The sequence below is a fragment of the Pocillopora damicornis genome, chromosome 2, assembly GCF_964200805.1.
Source record: "Pocillopora damicornis chromosome 2, jaPocDami1.2, whole genome shotgun sequence".
Classification (NCBI taxonomy): Eukaryota; Metazoa; Cnidaria; class Anthozoa; order Scleractinia; family Pocilloporidae; genus Pocillopora; species Pocillopora damicornis.
In genome coordinates, this window is record NC_142671.1 from 31,027,457 (window position 1) to 31,048,293 (window position 20,837).

The 20,837-nt window shown below is 38.2% G+C and overlaps 3 protein-coding genes across 6 annotated transcripts in view; 1 reads left to right on the forward strand and 2 right to left on the reverse strand.

Moving 5' to 3' along the window:
* Positions 1 to 2,080: 2,080 nt before the first annotated feature.
* On the reverse strand, positions 2,081 to 17,857 carry LOC149050828 (uncharacterized). The gene is made up of 13 exons (XM_089193341.1): positions 17,647 to 17,857; positions 13,548 to 14,775; positions 13,085 to 13,165; positions 11,655 to 12,101; positions 10,350 to 10,466; positions 9,447 to 9,839; positions 8,928 to 9,140; positions 8,032 to 8,178; positions 5,025 to 5,136; positions 4,358 to 4,446; positions 4,016 to 4,127; positions 3,334 to 3,413; positions 2,081 to 2,220 (listed from the first exon to the last, which is right to left on the reverse strand). Exons 1-13 carry the CDS (start codon positions 17,650 to 17,652, stop codon positions 2,081 to 2,083), a joined length of 3,165 nt encoding a protein of 1,054 aa, XP_089049467.1. The 5' UTR covers positions 17,653 to 17,857.
* Positions 6,145 to 7,638, forward strand: LOC149050829 (uncharacterized). The gene is made up of 2 exons (XM_089197786.1): positions 6,145 to 6,150; positions 6,606 to 7,638. Exons 1-2 carry the CDS (start codon positions 6,145 to 6,147, stop codon positions 7,533 to 7,535), a joined length of 936 nt encoding a protein of 311 aa, XP_089053912.1. The 3' UTR covers positions 7,536 to 7,638.
* A 1,551-nt stretch (positions 17,858 to 19,408) lies between the features above and the next one.
* Positions 19,409 to 20,837, reverse strand: part of LOC149050830 (uncharacterized) — a 28,309-nt gene continuing 26,880 nt past the window's right edge. For all 4 annotated transcript variants that reach the window (XM_089198375.1, XM_089198374.1, XM_089198376.1 and 1 more), the window contains 2 exons: positions 20,644 to 20,700; positions 19,409 to 20,524 (listed from right to left, as the gene is read on the reverse strand). In XM_089198375.1, the coding sequence (XP_089054501.1) occupies positions 20,405 to 20,524; positions 20,644 to 20,700 (177 nt within the window). In that variant the 3' untranslated portion in view covers positions 19,409 to 20,404. The remainder of the gene's footprint in view (positions 20,525 to 20,643; positions 20,701 to 20,837) is intronic.

Genomic DNA, 20,837 nt, shown 5'->3' on the forward strand with positions numbered 1-20,837 from the left:
CATTTATTTTGTTCTTTAAATGAGAGGATCATCTTGCAAAGTCAGTGGTTGTATATCTATGTAAAATTTAAAAAAAAAATAGGTCATCGGGTTACATCTCCTTCAAAGACATAAAAGAAAATTAAATTTGCACAAATATCTATTTGATTTTTCTATTTGAATTTGCACTCTGCAGTCCTTGCTATTCTCATTCAATATAGAGACGTCGGACTGCGTGAGCATCATAAGTACAGAAATACAGTCATCTTACATTTTTTCGTGGTAGCTTCTGAATATCGTTTTGCAGCTGTCTTTGATTGTCTGAATTTTTAGCTGAGTTTTCAATCATATATTTTGTTTTCTTTAACTCTCCAACCGTTCAAAATTCCAATTTTAGTTCCTATTGGAACTCAAACAGGATGTCTTAATGTAATTAACGTCAGAACGAAGATCATGGTCGTGGTCAGACACAGCTTCAAACTCAAACTCAGGTAGAACCCTAGCTTGGACCTATAACAATAAAAAGCCAAAATTCAGAAACAACCATCACAAACCAAATAATAATAATAGCTGGTTCATAATTTACTAACCCTATTAGGAAAGTACTCACTTGAAACAAAACTAAGATGTTTTTTGCAATTTTGATAACCCTAGCAGATTTTCTTATTTTGCTACTGCATTAATCCGAGCACTCAGTTTTTCAATTTAGATTTCAGTTCTTTCCATCACCATGATACTCTACTGATGAAAAGCCTCCCTTGAAATACATGATAAATTACATCTAACATCCTTCATGGTACGCTGATTCCTTAACCGTGTTGGCTGCTAGGTGAAGATTTTACGATGAATTTGGCCAAAAGATCCGAAAGCAACTTCGCCAACAACTCCTCAATGTGAGCATGAGCGTAGGCGATGCTTCTCCTCATCTTCATTTCTCCTTTAACATCATGATACTGATAGTTTCCTATAGGCAATAGTTTTCTAGCTCTGGCAGTGTCTTAAGGATAAAGATTTCTAGTAATGAAATGTCTCTTCCTACACCGTAATGAATCTTCCGTTTGTCGTTCCTTTAGAATTAACATCGAAATTGTTATTCATTGCAAAGGTTGCAACGACAGCAGCGAATCTAGGGGAGAGAGTTTGAAGGATTGGCGAGACCCCAGCCCCCTTTCCCCCCTCCCCCCAACACTGAGAAAGCGGAAGTCACACATTTCAATTGAAAATATCTTTAACAAAGACTGTGTGTATTAACTATTTGTACACGATTGAGAAACATTTTAACGTTGCCTATGAATTTTTTTCTTTTTTTTTTTGAAAATAAAAGAGTAAAATTTCGACGTTAGAGGTGTATGGCATTAGACTATGCTGACTTGGCGAAAACTTGTAGGAAACCATATGTCTCGAGGAAATAAAATTAAATCATTCACAAAGTTTATAGGTTAAACTAAGTGTACCTTCCAACTGTGTCCTTAGCAATACCTTCCTTGCTTCTCTCTGTTCAAGCCTGTTTGGGCAACCAACGATGAGAAATAAGACAACTTAGATCCAAACATTATGGTGTGAATAAAGTTAAGACTATTTATTGATCATCATAATGGTGATAGTCAGGGTAGAATGACGTTTTCCGAACAGCACCTGCTTACCCACCGCAACGTCGGCAATGGACTTACTCTAAAACCTACTCTGATTTTAACCTTTAATCAAACAACGCTTTAAAGAATACTTCAGGCTTTTTTTACTGCCTAAACAGACAGCAGCCTACAGCAGAAATTTTGTCTAAATGCACTTAGGTTTTTAGATTCTTCGAACTTTAGAAATCCTCAATAGAGTTGACTTTCAGTACCCCAGTTACTTAGATAGGTAGATAGGTGTGTTGTGAAACTTTTGTTATGATTCTTTCCTGTGTGCGTCAGTTGCAAGTAAACGATTGCCACAAACAAAAGTAGGAAGTGACTGATTATATCCATTCAGAGTACAGGAGGAGTGCCAGAGCAAGGCCTCAACTGATAACGCAAAAGGCCGGGGAAAAATTCTCTTCTTCCTCCCATTGACTGTCCTTTTTGAAACCTTTGAATACACTTCAATAATTTTATGGTGTGTCTTACCAATGATCTATTGACAATTTGGACTTTTCGTCTTCGTCTTCTCCACGAGGTTCAAAAATGTCAAAGGAACCTTTAGAGTATCGTAGACTTCTACGAGGTTCGACAATGTCAAAGGAACCTTTGGCTTCATATAAACCTTTCGCATAAATTATACATCGATGAGGTTAAAAGAATATAAAGAATTAGGCATTCTCTATGTTCTATTATAAAATGTTCAGAGAAATGCGCGCAGCTTGATTGGTCAGAACGAGTTCATTATATTTCCATAAAGCACGCACCTTACGTCACACGAGTGCACTGTTGAAATATAATTCATGCAGCCTGCGTCATCGGAACGAGCGTGCGCAATTCATATCCCTTTTATAAAAGAAATAAAAAAACCTTTTTCCTCGAGCATTGTTGAGTTTTATAAGTACGCGGGAATTTTTAAGAACACTCGAGAAGTGCAGATGAACATACTTTGGCTCGTGCTTCTCCGCACTTCTCTCGTGTTCTTAAAAATTCCCGCGTGCTTATATCACTCAACAATGCACTCCATGCGTTTTTTATTTCTTTATTATATTTATCACGAGGCACTAACAAGATATTGATTAGATGTTGTTAAGAAAGGGCTTACGTGTTACCCAAGTTGAGTTGACTTCAAATAAAATACAGAAGCCATCACACGTCTCTACGTTTGTATTCAAATGTAATCATTTGTCTCACGATGTAATCGGCTCCAATGTGGATCGCGATGTTTGCACTATATACTACTAGTCTTCTTTCTTCTAATCGCCCGAGCCTCCATCATAAGAAATACGAATTAGGGATTTCTAGCCATAAAAATGTCTCTTTATAAACCTTAGTGTATCCTCTGTTTCCGGTTACTTTAGAACGGACATCGAAGATGGTTATGCATAGCAGAGGTTGCAACGACAGTGGCGGATCTAGGAGAGAGAGTTTAGAGGATTCGCGAGACCCCAGCCCCCTTTCCCCCCTCCCCCCAACACTGAGAAAGCAAAAGTCACACATTTCAATTGAAAATATCTTTAACAAAGACTGTGTGTATTAACTATTTTTACACGATTGGGAAACATTTTAGCGTTGCCTGTGTAACTTTTTCTCTTTTTTTTGGAAACAAAGGAGTAAAAATTCAACGTAAGAGGATTTATGACATTAGACCATGCTGACTTGGCTTAACTTGTAGGTAATCATATTTCTCGAGGACATAAAATTTGATCATTCCCAAACTATGTTTGACTGAGTATACCTTCTGATCCAGGAAGTGACATGTCTGTGTCTAGTATGCCCAGCATTGGTCTCTTTCTTTTAAATATTCTCTGTTTAAGCCTGTTCGGGCAACCAAAGACAAGAAATAAAACAAATTAGATCCAAACTTTATGATGTGATTAAAGTTGAGACTATCTATTGATCATCATCGTCGTGATAGTCAGGGTAGCATGACATTTTCCGAACAGCTACCTGGTTACCCACTGCAACGTCGGCAGTGGGCTTACTCTAAAACCCGCTCTGATTTTAACCAAACAGCGCTTTAAATAATACTTCAGGCTATTTGACTGACTAAACAGACAGCAATATACAGCAGAAAGTTTTCTTAAATGCACTTTAGGTTTTAGATTCTTCGAACTTTATAAATCCTTAAAAGAGTTGACTTTTCAATTCCCCAGATTGTTTAATAGGTAGGTAAGTAGATAGGTATGTCGTGTAATTTTTGTTATGATTCTTTTCCTGTGTGCGTCAGTTGCAAGTAAACGATTGCCACAAATAAAAGAAGGAAGTGACTTATTATATCCATTCAGAGTACAGGAGGAGTGCCAGAGCAAGGCTTCAACTGATAAGGCAAGAGGCCAGGGAAAAATTTCCCTATTCCTCCCATTGACTGTCCTTTTTAGAAATCGTTGAATACACTTTAAGTATGTATGGTGTCTTACCGCTGAGCTATTGACAATTTGGACTTTTTGCCTTCGTCTTCGCCATCTTCAGAGTATAGAAGCCTTCTATAAGGGTCGAAAATGTCAGAGGAACCTTTGGCTTTGTCTAAACCTTTCGCATAAATAATACATCGCTAAGGTTAAAAGAATATAAAGAAGCTCGCATTCTCTATTTTCTATTACATTAACGTGGCGCTAGATGATGTTGAAACAAAAGAGTAAAATTTCGACGTAAGAGGTGTATGGCATTAGACCATGCAGACTTGGCTTCACTTGTAGGAAATTCTATGTCTCGAGAACATAAAAGTTAATCATTCGCAAAGTATGTTTTACTGAGTGTACCTTCAAATCCATGAGGTGACATCAGCACTCGTGGTTTTATTATCGATGCCTCCGCCGGTCTCTTTGTTTTAAATACTCTCTGTTTAGGCCTGTTAGGGCAATCAAAGATGAGAAAAAAAAATTAGCAACTTTTGGTGTAAATAACGTTAAAATTATTTTTTGATCATCATCAACGTGATAGTCAGGGTAGCATGACGTTTTCCGAACAGCTACCTGGTTACCCACTGTAGTATCGGCAGTGGGCTTACTCTAAAAGCCACCGATTTTAACCAAACAGCACTTTAAAGTATGCTTCAAGCTATTTGACTGGCTTAACAGACAGCAAGCTTCAGAATAATTTTTTCTTGCTTGCACTTTGGGTTTTCAGATTCTTCGAGCTTTAGAAATCTTTAGGACAGTTGACTTTCAATACCCCAATCATATACTTAGGTAGGTAGGTATGTTGTGTAATTTTTATGATTTTTTTGTGCGCGTAAGTTGAGAATAAACGATTGCTTTAAATAAAAGCAAGAAGTGACAGATTATTTCTATTCACAGAGCAGGAGGAGTGCCAGAATAAGGGTTCGAGTAATTACGCGAGAGGCGAAGGAAAAATTCTCCTTTTCCTCCCATTTGCTGTCCTTTTAAAACCTTTGAATATATTTCAAGTATGTACGGTGTGTCTTACCGCTGAGTTGTTGGCAATTTAGACTTTTTGCCTTCGTCTTTGACTTCTCCAAAGTTTCGTACACTTATATGAAGGTCGAAAATGTCAGAGGAACTTTTGCCATCTTGTAGACCTTTCGCATAAATCATACATCGTTAAGGTTAAAAGAATATAAAGAAGCTCGCATTCTTTATTTTCTATTATATTTACCACGAAGCGCCAACAAGATATTGATTAGGTGATGTTAAGAAAGGGCTTAGTGTTACCCTAGTGTAACCATAAATAAAATACAGAGGTCATAACACGCCTCTTCATTTGTATTGAAAGATAATCGCTTGTCTAACGATCTAGTCGGTTCCAATGTGGATCGCGATGTTTCGACTGCATACTATCATTCTTCTAGCCTATTTGGAAAAGAAGCGAATTAAGAAAGAGGTTACGTGTTACCCGAGTGTAACTCCAAGTAAAATACAGAGGCCATTATGCACTAGTCAGTGGAAAGCCCCGCACCCCCATACCCGGGGAATGCGGGTCATTAGCGGGGGATTTTAGCGGTTTTTAGTGGTCATCTTTGCCCCAGTGTGCGGGGTGTTCGACAACATTAGACACAAACAAGAAGGTATGTACGATTTAAAATCCATTCTTTTCATGCTTGTAATGGGCCATCGATTAAATTCTGTGTTCAATCTCATGTCTTGTAGTGAAATTAGAAAAAGTTGGGTATTGTTTATGCCCTCGTCATGCTTGATTAGCGATTTATTTAGAGCGTTGACCTTTTGTCTTTTGCTTAGGGTTAGTTTTGTGTTGATGCGTTGCTTGAATCACCATGTTCCAGTTTAGTCATTTATACGTCCAGAGAAAAGTTTACAGAACTATGTCTTACCAAGAGGAGTAGAGGAAGCCATGATTGTTTCATCTATTTTATGAAGACATTGAAAAAGTTTTTGTAGGGGTTAAATTTGAGGCACAATTCTTGAAATAAATTAATTTTGGTCAACGTTGTGTATTTGGGATTTTTCAAGTATTGCCCCGGGGGCGGAGTACAAAAATGAGGTTTTGACATAAGAAATTGCCCCGCATAGCGGGGAATTTGCTTCATTTTGTTGGGACGCCTGGTCTAATGCCCCGCTATTCCCCGGGTATGGGGGTGCGGGGCTTTCCACTGACTAGTGCATTACACGTCTCTACATTTGTATTGAAATATAACCGTTTGTCTCACGATGTAGTCGGTTCCAATGTGGATCGCGTGTTTCGACTGCATACTACTATTCTTCTAGCTTATTATCTCCCGAACCTCCACCATAACAAGTTAAGTTTCTCAATTTAGTTGCAGTACGTTGGGATTTCTAGTAATAAAAATGGCTCTTCATACCCCTCAGTGAGTTTTCTCTTTGCGGTTTCTTTAGAACGAAAATCGAAGATGGTTATGCGTAGCGGAGGTTGCATTAAGAACAATTGTTCTAGGGGAGAGAGTTTGGAGGACTCGCGTCTAACTTCCTACCTCCTCCATAACAAGTAAAGTCCCTCAATTTGGTTGTAAAGAATTTCAAAAAGAATTTTAAAAACGTTGCAACTTCTTACAGGGACATATTTGCATGACAGACGCATCTGATTCAGACCTCAGACGTTAACCGGCCAGCCCTCGCTAAGCATCATAGTATATTTACTTCTCCTGATCCCCACTATTGTACAAACAACAAACTCGCCTTCCTAGACACCGCAGTTTTAAGAGAGCCTGACGGCCGCCTCTCCACCAGTGTATACAGGACGCCCACGCACACCGATCAATACTTGGCGTATGATTCACACCACCCTCAATCAGTAAAACGCAGTATTGTAAAGTGCCTTTACGAGCGCGCCAAACGCCTCGTAACAAAACCCTCTGTTATCTCCGCGGAGAAAAAACATCTGTCGTCTGTTCTGGTTTCTAATGGTTATCCTTTTTCTTTCTTGCAGAAACTTACCAAAACCGGAAAACCAAACAACAGTGCCGAACCCGCCAACGAGTTCAAAGCCACTGCAGTTTTACCTTATGTTAAAGGTCTATCCGAAAAGCTTCGCCGCTGCCTACAACAACAAGGCGTACGCGCTGTTTTCAAGTCGGAGACTACGCTAAGATCTCAGTCAGTACGACCAAAAGACGTTGTCGACCCGGCTAAACAAGATGGTGTAGTTTACAGGATTCCCTGTGAATGCGGCAAGGTGTACATCGGAGAGACTGGAAGACCTATGCAAGACAGAATTAAGGAGCACGATCGAGACATTCGACTCGCCCTTACCGAGACCTCCGCCGTTTCAGAACATGCCCACAACACCGGATACAAGCCACTCTGGAACGAAGTAAAGTTTATTGATCGTGACTCTTATTACTACACGCGCAGGATCAAAGAGGCTATTCATATAAGACTTCACCCTAACAACATCAACATAGATAGTGGAATAGAAATTCCAGAAGCGTGGATGCCCACGATCAAGAAACACAACAACAGGAGAGCCGTGCGACAGCGGACCGCCGAGGCAGCAAATCAATGAGTGAACAGCAAAGATCGAAATGCATCAATCAGAGCTGTTGAAAAACAACCAATCACAGCAGAGCATCATGCTTTATAAGATCACGCATAATCAGTCGACCTCATCGCCTGAAGAAGACTTGCAGTATGCAGTCGAAACGTCGCGATCTACATCACACGTCACTACATCGTGAGACAAGCGAAAAACTTAGCTTTTTATTGTTATTCACCACGATGAATAACCACAACCTTTTCCACGAAACTAAATTACCTGCTATACTCTCCCATCTAAGCAGCACTACAGTTTCTTTAGAAACTTAATCCTTTTTTCTGGGTAAAGATAATCGCTTAATTACTTTTTATCCACTCTCGCGAACATTACCTTTAGACCTCTACTTTTAGCATACACCTAAAACTTTCAGGAAAAAAAGCTTTTGTCTGCATGTCTTTAAAAAAAAACCGTCTGACAGAACGCTCAAAGAACTTTACTAAACATATAACAGTTCCAAGAAACTCACATATTTTGTTACTCGATGAAGCATCAGAGGAAGTCAGTGCTTCGTCTTCTTCCTTTCTCTGCAACCATCCGCCTTTTTGTAATTTGTCTTCAGGTGTTTTCAGTATTGACCCGATCAGTGAAGGTCCGCTTCCTTGCGGACGATTACCTAAAGATAATGTGATGATTAGGGCAGCTGTTCAGTACTATCTCTGGTTTAGAGTATATTGTTAACAGGTCAGCACTGTATCCCGTTCTGAAAGACGCTATTAGCTATCTAGGCAATGATCAAAATGTTCTTCGTTAAATTTATGTTCAAATCTGTAAACAGTTCTCAGAAATATGCACAAAGATTTTAGAAATTTGAGGTACTCAGAAACTGTCGCCAAACGATTGCCTTCTTTTTTTTTTTTTCTTTTTTTTTTTTTTTTAGACTGGTTTATTATTAAATCACATCGCAATAAAATACTGAATTGTGTAATTATTTACAAGCTACTAATATACAATTATAAATATAATGGCTTAAAAGGGGTTCTCATTCATCTCAAACTTGAGTTGGTTACAGCCACACACTTCACGAAAAACGTGAAAAACGCCTTTCTTCTCAAATACAAAGCCTCTACCTCTAGAGGTAAACAATGTACTTTGCGCGCTTGTAACGGCAGGATAAAATCATTCATGTGCCATCTTTTCATCGGTCACTTGATAGAGGAGCATTCGCCCGAACTTCTACATAACTTTTAAACTTATCTCTAAAACGAACCCCACTGAATGAAACGAGTAGGACGATTGAATGGGACATGCTATCGATATCTCGATATTTCCGTGTTAGTCCCTTACCATTCTTATAATAATAATTATAAGCGATAATTGAGAATAATATGAAAATAACAATGTTAGTAGTTCAATCATTTGTACCTAACATTTTTCCTGCAATTATCTGTGGTTCTTCTGTAGTCTCATTTTCATCCTCGACTGGTATAACAGTCTTGCTTTGATCTACCAGTTGGGAAATAGCTTCTTTCGATGTTTGAATACCAAGATCATCGGTGTTTTCAGTTGGAATAGCCCCTTCAGTAACCAGGATTTCAGTATCATCACCATCTCCCATAAGCGAGTTGCCGCTGTTTTCTGAGGAATTGCGTAAGAAATAAAGTAAGCAATTACATAGTAAAACATCTTAAGTGGATTAAGATAACCCAGGGTTAGTGTGCAATCTGATTTCAGATCGGAAAGTGTTAAAAGGAAATTCAGAATAACTAATTTGATGATTGGATGCTCTAAGACGAATAGAAAAAATTATTCTAAAAGGGCTTTTGAACAAAGGAGTAAAGGAACCCGGATTAAAATTTGATCATGGGTTAGCGCTTATCGGTCTTCGTACATCTTGACCCAGGTCTACAAGTATCCCTTTAGCAAGTATTGTTACCAACTTACGAGAAATTTTCAAGAGATGCTCTTTACACGCCAAATAGTCCTCTTCCAGTATGCTTGTTTCTAAAGTGACAGACTCCACATGAAATCTTTCTTTGATGTCATCAGTCAGAAGACATTTTTCGGCCATCCAATTTAGACGACCGGAACAATAGTCGGACCACAGACATTCAAGACTTTCCAGATCTCGGCATTCGACAGAAAATCGTAAACGGTTGTCACGCTCTTTTGTTGGTTCTGAATCTTGAGTTACTGTTACATGTCGAAGGTAGTTGGGTAGTTCCGTAAAAGAGCCTAGAGAAGTCTTTTTCTCAGGTATCATTTCAGACACCAGACGCAGGCTTCCGTTTTCTTGCTCTGGATGAAATTTATTTGGGCTTGCTGAACAACCGCTGTCTACGTTGTTATCAAAGAGCGATGTATATGAAAAGAAAATCAACGTTCCTATCTTACATATAAAGCCATGTGAGTAGAAAACAATTTTCTGAATTTGATTGTTACCCGATCTTTGATCTTTGTCTGAATGGAGGTGCATTCCTAACCATGTAGTAAAGGTTCATGCAAATCGTAGCCTTGGGAAAAATTATTCTTGCTAATATCAATATCCTTACGGCTTCAAGCTTTTTTTAATTACTGCACAATTAAACTAAAATACACAATTAATAATCATCACTCATAGTTTGTCGTACAATAAAGAAGAGCAGGTTTTTGTTAGAGTTAAACAAGCTCATTTTAAAACTATAAGTTCTATTCAAACATGAATCTACCATAAAATTGTCAAAACCTTTACATGAAATGAAAATTTTTAATGATTTCTAATAGATGCTATGCTGTCATTTGAGATGAGTGCCCAAAGAAAAATTCTATAATTATATTTATATTTGAATTGTTGATGTTTTCACTTACAATTTAACGCAAAGTGCACTGTGGAGAGTTCACGTTGTTCTTCGTCCTGAGCGACTAAAGCTTGTCCATTCGCTCGGTCAGTTAGATTTTCTGCAACTGTTGAATCACGATTCAGATCTGGTCGATGGCGTCAAAAAAAAAAAACAACAGCAAGAATTAACATGAAACCGTAACATAACATGAAACTATAACATATTTCTCCTCCCTTAACAACGATATTTTTGGGAAATCTTACAATTATGGACACTCCCAAGGACATGGTAATGCTGATCCTCGATTTTTTTTTGATACTTTTTCTGCTTTTTTTTCGGTGAACGATTTGAGCTTCAAATTTGGGTCTGATAATTTTGAGGAAACTTTACTCGCGACTCGGGAACCTCAACCCCCGAATCTTGACCAGAAGGCAAGTTCATTTCGCAAAACTCAAACTGAGACATTTCCTACTTTAGCGGACCTCTCCTTTATTTAATTTTTTTAATAAACTCCACGGTTTCTTAACCCTTTCACTCCCACAAGTGATCAAGACAGAATTTCTCCTTACAGTGTCAATACAATATCAAGCAGGCAGGTGATGAGAATAGAGAAGAATATCAATCATGGGATTATTAGTTGATCCAATGCCAAATTCTCTGAACTAACATCATAAGAATTGTATGGCAGATAGTAAGGAGAATTACTAATTAGATCTTGGGAGTGAAAGGGTTAAGGCTTCTTCGTCAAATATACAAAAACAGCAACTTTATTCTCGTTTAATAACTATTCCTAAGTTTTTAATTCATTTTCATTTTCTTCTGTTTTATTTCTGTCGCCTCGTTCGTCTGCTTTTTGTTTTGTCGTTTTTGTTCGTTTCAGACAGATAAATGTCGGTAGAACTGTGATAAAATCGTTGATTTTGAGTATCCATGCGTATACATGATAATATATTCTTTTTCTGGTAACAATGTACCGGAGTATTAGATGGTAAATAAGGGTGCACCCGTAAAGGATGAGCTTTGAAAAATTTTAGTGAGATTATTTTTTTCAGTTTAAAGTTGCACCAAGGCCATTTTACTCGATCCCTTACTTTCCATTGAACTAAGTGCTTTGCTCGTAAGATTTCTCACGTTCCAATTGACAGGTTGGTTTGTTTTGCTGGCAAGATAGTAACAAACAAAAAATTTACATAACAATCCCTCCCGCCATTCAGAAGCGCTGTGCCGTATTACACTGATTACCCTCTTTTTGACAGTCATTAAGCCTAAGCCCTAAGTGCATTAAGCCTTAAAACCTGTCTTCTTGGGGAGTTTTAAATATAAGATGAAGTACCTGTTAATGACAGTTTGCAAGTCAGGTAGTTCTCCATGGTAATGGTCGTTTCCAGTTCTATTGATTCCACTGCATATTTTTTCTTTATCTCATCCGTTAAAAGGCGTTCTTCCGCTACTTCATTAAGGTGACCGGAATTATAGTCATCCCACAGACGCTCAAGAATTTCCAATGTCCTACATTCGACTACAATTCGCAAGCTCCCCTCGCCTGCTTCTCTTATTATCGTGTCGTGTACTCCTTGTAGGTAGTAAGAGAGAGACTGATTGAATTTTTCAGAAGGGACTTTAGCTGCATATATCTCGAGAAAGTGTTTTGTCATCTCACACATCAGGAGGTGTTTGGCTTCTTCTTGTTGCGCAGTATCTTTGCTCTCTACCTCTTGAAATGTAGCGCGGCTAAGTCTTATGCGGATGGGCAATCTACGTGGAGCTAAATGTGCACTGACTTCCAAAAAGCCAGGCGAAAACACAATTAGAACGTTGCTACTTAAAAAAATATCACTTTCCTTTTAAATAAATTATAAAAAGCGGACTCGCTGGGAGGCTGTGGCACACTGCATATTTTATAGAAAACAAATAACAGAAAATTATTAGTGAACAGAGAATGGCACACTATTTCTCTGTTGCCAGACTCTACCCATAAAGAGATGAGGAAAGCAGACGAAAGAGAATAGAGACCTACTCATTACCTATCGAAAGTCTAAAATTATTAGTGAACAGAGAATGGCACCTCCGCATCAAATACTATTTCTCTTTTGCCAGACTCTACCCATAAAGATCTGAGGAAAGCAGACGAAAGAGAATAGAGACCTACTCATTACCTATCGAAAGTCTGGAATTCCTGCGACACAAAGACGTTTAAAGGCAACAAGAAAAGAAATGAAAAGTAACGGCAGAGAAAGAAATTGCGAGAATTTTACAACCAAACGGTTGTACTTTTATAATTTTGAACATATCCATTTTATTTATTACTTTGTACTTACCCTTTTGAAGAAACCATTGAGATCATTCGATAATCTCCGCTAATATGTGGCATAGGATAAATTAGAACCACTGGGCATTCCCGTGGAAAATCCTGAAATTTTACTCTTTATATTACATGGAATACACGGCGTACCGATGGTATTGTATAACATACGTAAATCGGACCAATAATTATTTGGTTGAAGAGGGATTTTGCTGGTATATCAGTGATATGAATTTGGAGTAAAATTTCAGTGCCACTCTTCGAACCAAAATTTAATCAATTTCCCCAATTTCTCTCTTCGACACTTCAATGCTTCAATCTGATAAGTCAGAATTTAATACTAGATACCAGTATCCAGAGTATGAGTTATTACAAGTATTTTATTACTATCATCGTTATTGTTATTATAATTATTATGTATTTATAGTTTTCAAAAATGGGGCGCTTAAAGAGTATGGTACCTGAACAAAGGCCGTTACTGACTTCCGTCTGGTGAGGCAATGTGGACTTTTCTGATGCACACCCACAATCTTCGGGTTTGTCTATTTGAAGAGTATCCGACATTTTAATTATTTTATTAGCTATGCAACGTTTTAGAGGTTTGGGGTTTAAGTGGCCGCTGACAAATAATTTGCTAAACGAGCCCATAAAGGTTTCATACATCTCTATGTGCCACAAATCAATCTTTCACATTGCAGTGTGTTACTTTTTTGTTAGGGAAAATTAACCCTGATAATGGCTATCTCTACCCAAGAGTATAAATGGTCTTGGGAATTTTTATAGGGAAAGGAGAAAGATGCCTCAAAGTTAACTAAAATATTCCTGGCTGTTTTGGTTATTCTAATTGGGAGACTTATGACCACAGTGCGCCGGAATGCCTTTTGGCATAGCATTGGATCATCTCAGCTAAGCTTACATCCATACCGTTAAGAGTGATGCTGATCATTTTGTCAATGAGAGATTCACACTGTTTTTTCCAACTGTACTTATTCTGGTAGGAGTCTCGCAGTGTTTCACACTCTTCAAGTCGTCTGCTTCTGTCGTTGTTGCAGACGTCCCCAATTGCTTTGGCCCACTGATCTTGATCATCTGAATCAACCACAAAATGCCGGCCAAATGGTATTTCCAACAAGGCTTCTGCAAATCCTGATTTTCGACTCACAAGAATAGGCAGACCGGCTGACAAGGCCTCAAGACCCGTTAAACCAAAGCCTTCAGTTCTCGAGGGCATAACGACAAGATCTGCTTCGCAAAATACCTTTTTCAAATCTTCCCGGCTATCCAAAAACGCTCGCACCTTTAGCTGATTGGGAGGGATATCAAAATCGAGGAAACGTGTTCGTGTCTCTTCGAGTTTGTCCTTCGCAGCACCAACAAATAACAGAATACAATGACTCAGCTTAGCCACAGCTCGAGCTGCTATATCGAATCCTTTTAATTTAAAGTCCTCCGAATCTCCACGACCAAAACACAATACTTTACAAACTTCTCGTTTTCCTGGACTTTGTTTCAATTCAGAGAATTCTGCTAGAATTCCAGGAGTAAATTGGAAGAAACATTGCTCTTTCTTACACGAGGCGAGATAAGAATGAAACGCTTTGTACAATTTGGGGCCAACTGGTACAACGAAGTCAGCTAGTTCGCAAAGTTCTACCTCTGTTTTATGCTTTTTCTGAGCATTCGAAATTGGATCGGGATATTCTTTATATATCCCTAGTTCTTCAGGGTCTGTATGGACAACCTGAATCCATTTACATTCGTGGGACTCCCTGATAATTTGTGCCTGATGGCCAAGTTTAACACCATGTCCAACCACTACGTCAATTTGCAAATCCTTTGGTGGAAAGTTAAGCCATTCCAGCTCATCTAAGCCGGGCCGCCTTGCTGCCTTTATAAGTTCTATTTTATGACTATGAGCTGCTGTCTTGTCCTCGTCATTGCAACTTGGAACAAAGTAACTGACCTTAACTCTTGGGTCCTTTGCGATGTTTATTGCCAATTCCCTGTTTAAGGTTGAGAGGCCTCCTTTGCTTGATCCCCATTCTGATGCCAGGAAAGTAACTCCAAGCCTTTTGGGTCCTGGGAACTGTCTGCTGTAATTGTTATTGTCCTCTTCATTTAGCATACGTGCGTAGTTTGATGATTTTCCCCCCTTGAAATATAATAAAAGCTGTTAAAAACATTTCACCGGACTTTTTTTATATCAGTGGCCCGATTTAAAAGGATGTTTAGTTTATAAGACTCAGAGTGCAAAGTAATTGTTTAACAAACATCTTCTGCGTAAATGCATTACTACGAATCATACATTCCCCCTTGACACTTGCATCCTGAAGAACACGTGTTATTTTAGAGTTGGGCCCTAACACTTCTATAGCTGCTCACAAGCAATCATACACTTCAGAAAAAAATGATTTGCATTATATGTAAGATATATTTTTTAATATTTTTACCTCTGCAATCTGAAAACCCTTAATGATCATTCACCATGTTCAGTGTTTTATTGTTATGAAGACCAAATAAAAATAAATGTCCCTCTAGCCTGGTGATCTGTAATTAATCTCTGTACTGCAATCAGTAGGATTTTGTATTCTTATCTCCCTGTTTTAAATAGCAATGTGTCATGCGTGGTTGAAGAGGAAGGACTTCGAGCAGAAATCGGTGAAAATTCCTTTTCGCCATTATTAACTGTGGACTCGAGCGACGATTCTACGCTAGAAAGAAAGGAGGTTTTAGTTTCCAGAACAAATCACCTATAGAAACCCCGTCGTCGAACTGTTGACTCAAGAAGCAGATGAATTACCAAAAGTCAGTCTAGTTTACAAAGAAACCACGGGGTGTACTCATATAAATAGGAGCATGATAACAGTGAACACTACCTCAAGAGACGCTTGCAATCAAAATTTTCCGTAAACCAATGTTGCAGAGGCTGTTCGTGTTTTCCGAATAATACTTCTAAACCAATAAATAAATATTATAACAGATCGCAGGCGAACAATTGCTACCTGACATTCTTAAGGTGTTACCATGGTAAAAAATCCTCATACACGCACGGCCGTGCATTCATAACACGGTGGGTGCATTCAGCTGCAACTTCACGTCTAGTTTAGCCGCGCTTCAAAAACTTTTTAACTTTGTTTTTCTCTTCCATCCCGATTGTGATAGACCTTTGGGAGCTCAAAATCAAAAGTAAATATGCTAAACAATACTTATTTCGAAAAATAATGGAAATGTAGTTCTTTCAAGCGACGGAGTTAGCTTTTGAGTTCATTCCCACACGCTACGCGAACTATGGCTGAAATTAAACAAAGTGATCTTCATGACTTCAAGTGAGGCTTTGCGACGTAGGATACAATTCTCGAGAACGGTAGAAACAATTTTTTAAGTTTTAACATGTCCAAAAAGAGTTGTCAATAGAAGATTTGGTAAAGTTTCCGCACAGCCCCATACTATTGTAAAACAAATCTGTTTTCCCAACGGAAATGTATTGTTTTTGTCATTGTTTCCTCTGTTCAAGAACTGAATGCATAATGTAGGATGGGGCTGTGCGGAAATTTTACCGAAGATTTGGTTCAAATCGTTCAATTTTCAGAAATTCGCAATTTTCCGCTCGTAAATTGTAATAAACTTCGGTGAGTCAACCACGCGGGTCTCGTAAACTCAAGAAATTCGTACATTTTTCGCTTTGCTTCTATCGTGCTCTCCAAACTTCCTATGTGCATCCATAACTCGATTCTTGGAAAGAACCAATTCTTTAATTGACTTTGAATGACTCTGAATGTCGCCGAACGTTCGTGCGAAATGACCGCCTTTCTGGTTGTTTTGTTACACAGGTCGGTTTCTAAAGTATTATCTAAGTCAGATCCAAATGACACGGGCCCTGCAACAATTCCTTAAATTAGGCATCAAACCATGAGTTTTCGAATCAGTAATTAGGCTTCGTCGCACTTGAATTAATCTCGAGTTCTAGTCAGGTTCTGTTCAGACACATGTTTAATAACAACACGGAAAGGCAAAGTTAACGAAGCTCGGCTGCAGATTGTCCATTTAATCGAATGGGTAGGCAAACGGTTTTGACTGAGAATTCAACACTGAAGAGTAATGATTCACAAGTGGTAGAAAATATAATCTGCTGAAACCATAGGCGGCCCAAGCTCACGTCTCGAGAAAAAGCCAACGATTAATTCATGAACGCGTCACGCGTTGTGTGACTCGGTGTTAAGTTACGGGAGGAACCGTTGAAAATTTGAACACGTTATAAGGAATAGTATGGGGAACGAAATATGGTCGATTTACAACGATAAATATTTCGAAATATGAATATTTTACACGTAAAATCAATAAAAACTTACTCATGCCCTGTGTATCCGTCGTAGTTTCTAGCGATTTCTGCTGTTTTAAGCTTGCTTTACCATCACTGTTATCCATGTCAAAAGACGAAGTCAAGTTGACTTCGTCTTTTGACATGGATAACAGTGATGGTAAAGCAAGCTTAAAACAGCAGAAATCGCCAGAAACTACGACGGATACACAGGGCATGAGTAAGTTTTTATTGATTTTACATGTAAAATATTCATATTTCGAAATATTTATCGTTGTAAATCGACCATATTTCGTTCCCCATAATATGCCTTATAACGTGTTCAAATTTTCAACGGTTCCTCCCGTAACTTAACACCGAGTCACACAACGCGTGACGCGTTCATGAATTAATCGTTGGCTTTTTCTCGAGACGTGAGCTTGGGCCGCCTGTGCTGAAACATCGAATATTCCAACCTCCATTGTTTGCTGTGCTCCGCTTTCACAATTGCGTGTTCAGTTCAGGCACAGATTCGAAGGCAAAGCAGTAAGGCAAACCAAGAGTTAACGAAGCCCGGCTACATATTGTGGCAAGGCTTCGTTTAGCAACGTTCAATGCTAATCTCTCGATTGAATGAATACGCAATCGTTTTTGACTAAATCATGACTGAGCAATGATTCACAAGTGATGCAAAACATCATCTACTGAAACATCGAATATTCCTACCTGCATTGTTCACAGTGTACTCTTCTGCTTTCGCAATTGCATGTTCGTGACTCCACAAGAAATGCATAATAAACATCCATTATTTATCCAAGCCATTCCTTATGTCGATTTTCCGCCGAAAATTTCTTCAGTCACTAAAATAAGCCTCAATGATAGGAAATTCTGATGATTGCCAACTTCATCAGAGTGGAGCACTGGTAATGAATCAGCCGAAAAAACACAAAAAGGACTGGGGCCAGATATAAGTGGGAGCCTAAGGAGCCTGAGGAAGAGGGGAGTTCAGGGGTTGCTAATTCAAGTCTGAGGCTTTTCCTTCGCCCTTGTATCAACACGTTTTCTGCGCGACAGTTGAAGGTGGCGTTGTGTCCACTCCTAGGAGATGAAATCCTAATTACATTGAAGCGTGCGATGTCTCTCTGATTTCCCATAGACTGACATGGCAGAACAGTGCACAGCACAGCGAATCTTGGAAGAGTACATTTCCGTTTTCATGACAAAACGGCGAGGAAAATAAGGATGAGAGAAAAGATTTACATCGAATCTCAGCGTTTCCTCGTGGGAAAGTTAATTATTACCTTACATCGATAGTGACGCAAAATCTACGATTTCAGTAAAGGAAAATGCTTCTATGAATCAAGGAAAACCTCTCCCTACTTTTCTAATTCCTCAACATTTTTCAAGGGGATAGCCAGAAGGAAAGCGCAGCATTATACATTATTTGGCAGGCAAAAATTTGTTGTTCTTGTCGTCTTTGTACGATGTTAGTATGGATACGTACTTTTGCACCACCTACATTAATAGATTGAAATGAATTCATCGTAAATATAATTTTTAAGATTTGATTCTTAAAAAAATAAAGCAGAGATCACCAAACTCGTTCAGCAGTAAAAGGCGCATGAGGGTTTCAGCGAAGGCTTTCCTAAGAGAGGTAGCGGTTCTGATAACAAGTCAAGTGGGAGAAAAAACTGAATGTTGTAGTCATGAATCGTTTGTTTACTTTTTTGAAAACTGATCGAAATCTTTCCTTTCTTCCTTTAAGAATCTTTGTCGTGATACAGCCTCCCTCGCTCATCTGACGAGTGACTCTGAGGCTCCAGCTCAGTAGCTTTTGATCTTAGCACTATGATTTCATAGAATAATTATTCTTTAGTCATTTGCGTGCCCTTCATTTTGTTTTTCCTCACCGGCTTTTGCTGAGTGTTTAACATTCTTCCTTAACTTCACTTTGATATCACAACAGTCAAAAGTAAAGCTTACGGTCGTATACTCTCCCAATAACCACAGGTCTTCAGAGAAAACTAAACAAAAATAACACCGCATGGTCAGTTTGTGACACTTTTTACTCTTAGTTTTTCCGTCATATCCGAACATGCGATTATGAATGAGAATGCATTTACCAGACATTCATATCAGTCCACAGTACGGGTAACAGAGGGACATGTGGGAGATACCAAATGGAAAATATAGTTTTATTTCAATGTTTCAAAAAAGATTTAAGTAGGCTGATTCTCAAAATATACAATAACTTACAACATATTTCTCTGATTACAAAAAGTAATTATATATTAGTTACGAATTCATATTCAGAAAACAGTTCTGGGAGAATGATCATCGAACACGTTATGAAGACAGAAAATAAATGATCAAAAATAGGCGATGTGAGATTTTATTGGCTCCGGTAAATGATCCAAAAGGTTGGCGCAGTTAAACTTTAAGGAAAATTGTTTCATGGTAAATCAACAGTTGGTATCGACCATCCGTATGCATCAATGCAAAATTCATTTAATCGCTATATACTGTACAGTTTTTAGTTTAAAAAGAAATACAATAAAAATTACTTTCATTCTATCCACATAATGAGCAAGATGTTAACGAGAACATGGTAAAATATGGCCATAAAGTCTTATTTCTAACACCATGCACTGCATATTGGTTCCAAATTGCCAATGGCGTTTTCTATGCAGAAAAAGTGGGACCGGCCCACACACTAGTATAAAATCTCTCGACATCAAAGTCCCTTGTTTTGCATTTATATAAACTTTTTTCAAAAATTGTCAGCAGATCTTTCTTCCCCTTTGTGAGATTCTATGAATATCATAATCCTTCTTCCACATTTGTCTAACTTCAAAATATAAAGTTAAAATCATACACCTGCAATGAGTAGCATAAACCGTCCATGCAAAACAACAAACGATCATAAATTGTAAAAATTCTATACGTTCAATACCTCAATAGTAAGAAGATCTGGCATTAAAAAGAAAACTGGGCGTTTTCATTTCGTGAAGACATAAAATTTTTCCAAGCATCACCTGAGGGAAAATACTTCTCTTCAATCCCTACTCTTCTTTGGGAATATGAGGCCCTATCTTAATGTAAAGTATGTTGAGGACGTATTCTGCCTCAACAAAAATCAACAAAATTACAAAAGACGATTCAGCAAGTCGCAAATTGCTCAAATATTTCATTTTAAAATCCAATGTAAAGGAATCGACAACATAATAAGGCTTTGAGGAATACATCCCACAGTTCGGGGTTATTGTTCAAAGCCTCGAATCGTTTAATACTGAATTTGCAATAATTTTTGTATAAAATTATAGTCCAACCTAGACAAAATATCACCCGTTTGATAACACCCAACAAGATTCATTAGCAAGACCAACAATTATCGTGATGAATTTTACAGATGAAAGATTTGGCTGACTCTGATTAGTTACTCCATGATCCTTTTTTTGTATGTCAGCCTTTAGTCCATTCAAATCTATTTATAAGGCGCTGTAAGTTTCACGTCACATCTTGGTAAAGTGAAGTCGTAAAAGTTTTTTATTAGCTTCTCAATTGTTTTGCATCGCACGCCATCAGGATCAAGGGCGTAGCCTTTCTGCAAAATAAATACCACACAAAGAGGTGAGGGGGTCACTGTGAATTGTACATCCAAACTGCCATACGATTAAGAATTTACAAGGAAAAAAATTATTAGACAAAGAATGAACCACATACTTCATCCTGAAACACCATGTAATGTCGTACTCGATCTCCAGTCCACACGGACAGAGCCTGCATGAAATTGAACGAAAAATAAAAAAGTAAATTAAAAAAAAAAGAACAAATTTTCCTCGAACTTTAAAATGCTGCTCTGTGAAGTGTGAAAAGTAATATGCTGAAAAGGCGATGAAAGATTACATCGTTGAGTT

Coding starts and splice junctions, on each gene's coding strand:
- LOC149050828 (XM_089193341.1), bottom strand. Junction 12,102..13,084: donor CAGTAACGGCCTTTGTTCAG/GTACCATACTCT, acceptor GCTTTTTGGAAG/TCAGTGCACATTTAGCTCCA. Junction 4,447..5,024: donor AAATTGCCAACAACTCAGCG/GTAAGACACACC, acceptor TTGCCCTAACAG/GCCTAAACAGAGAGTATTTA.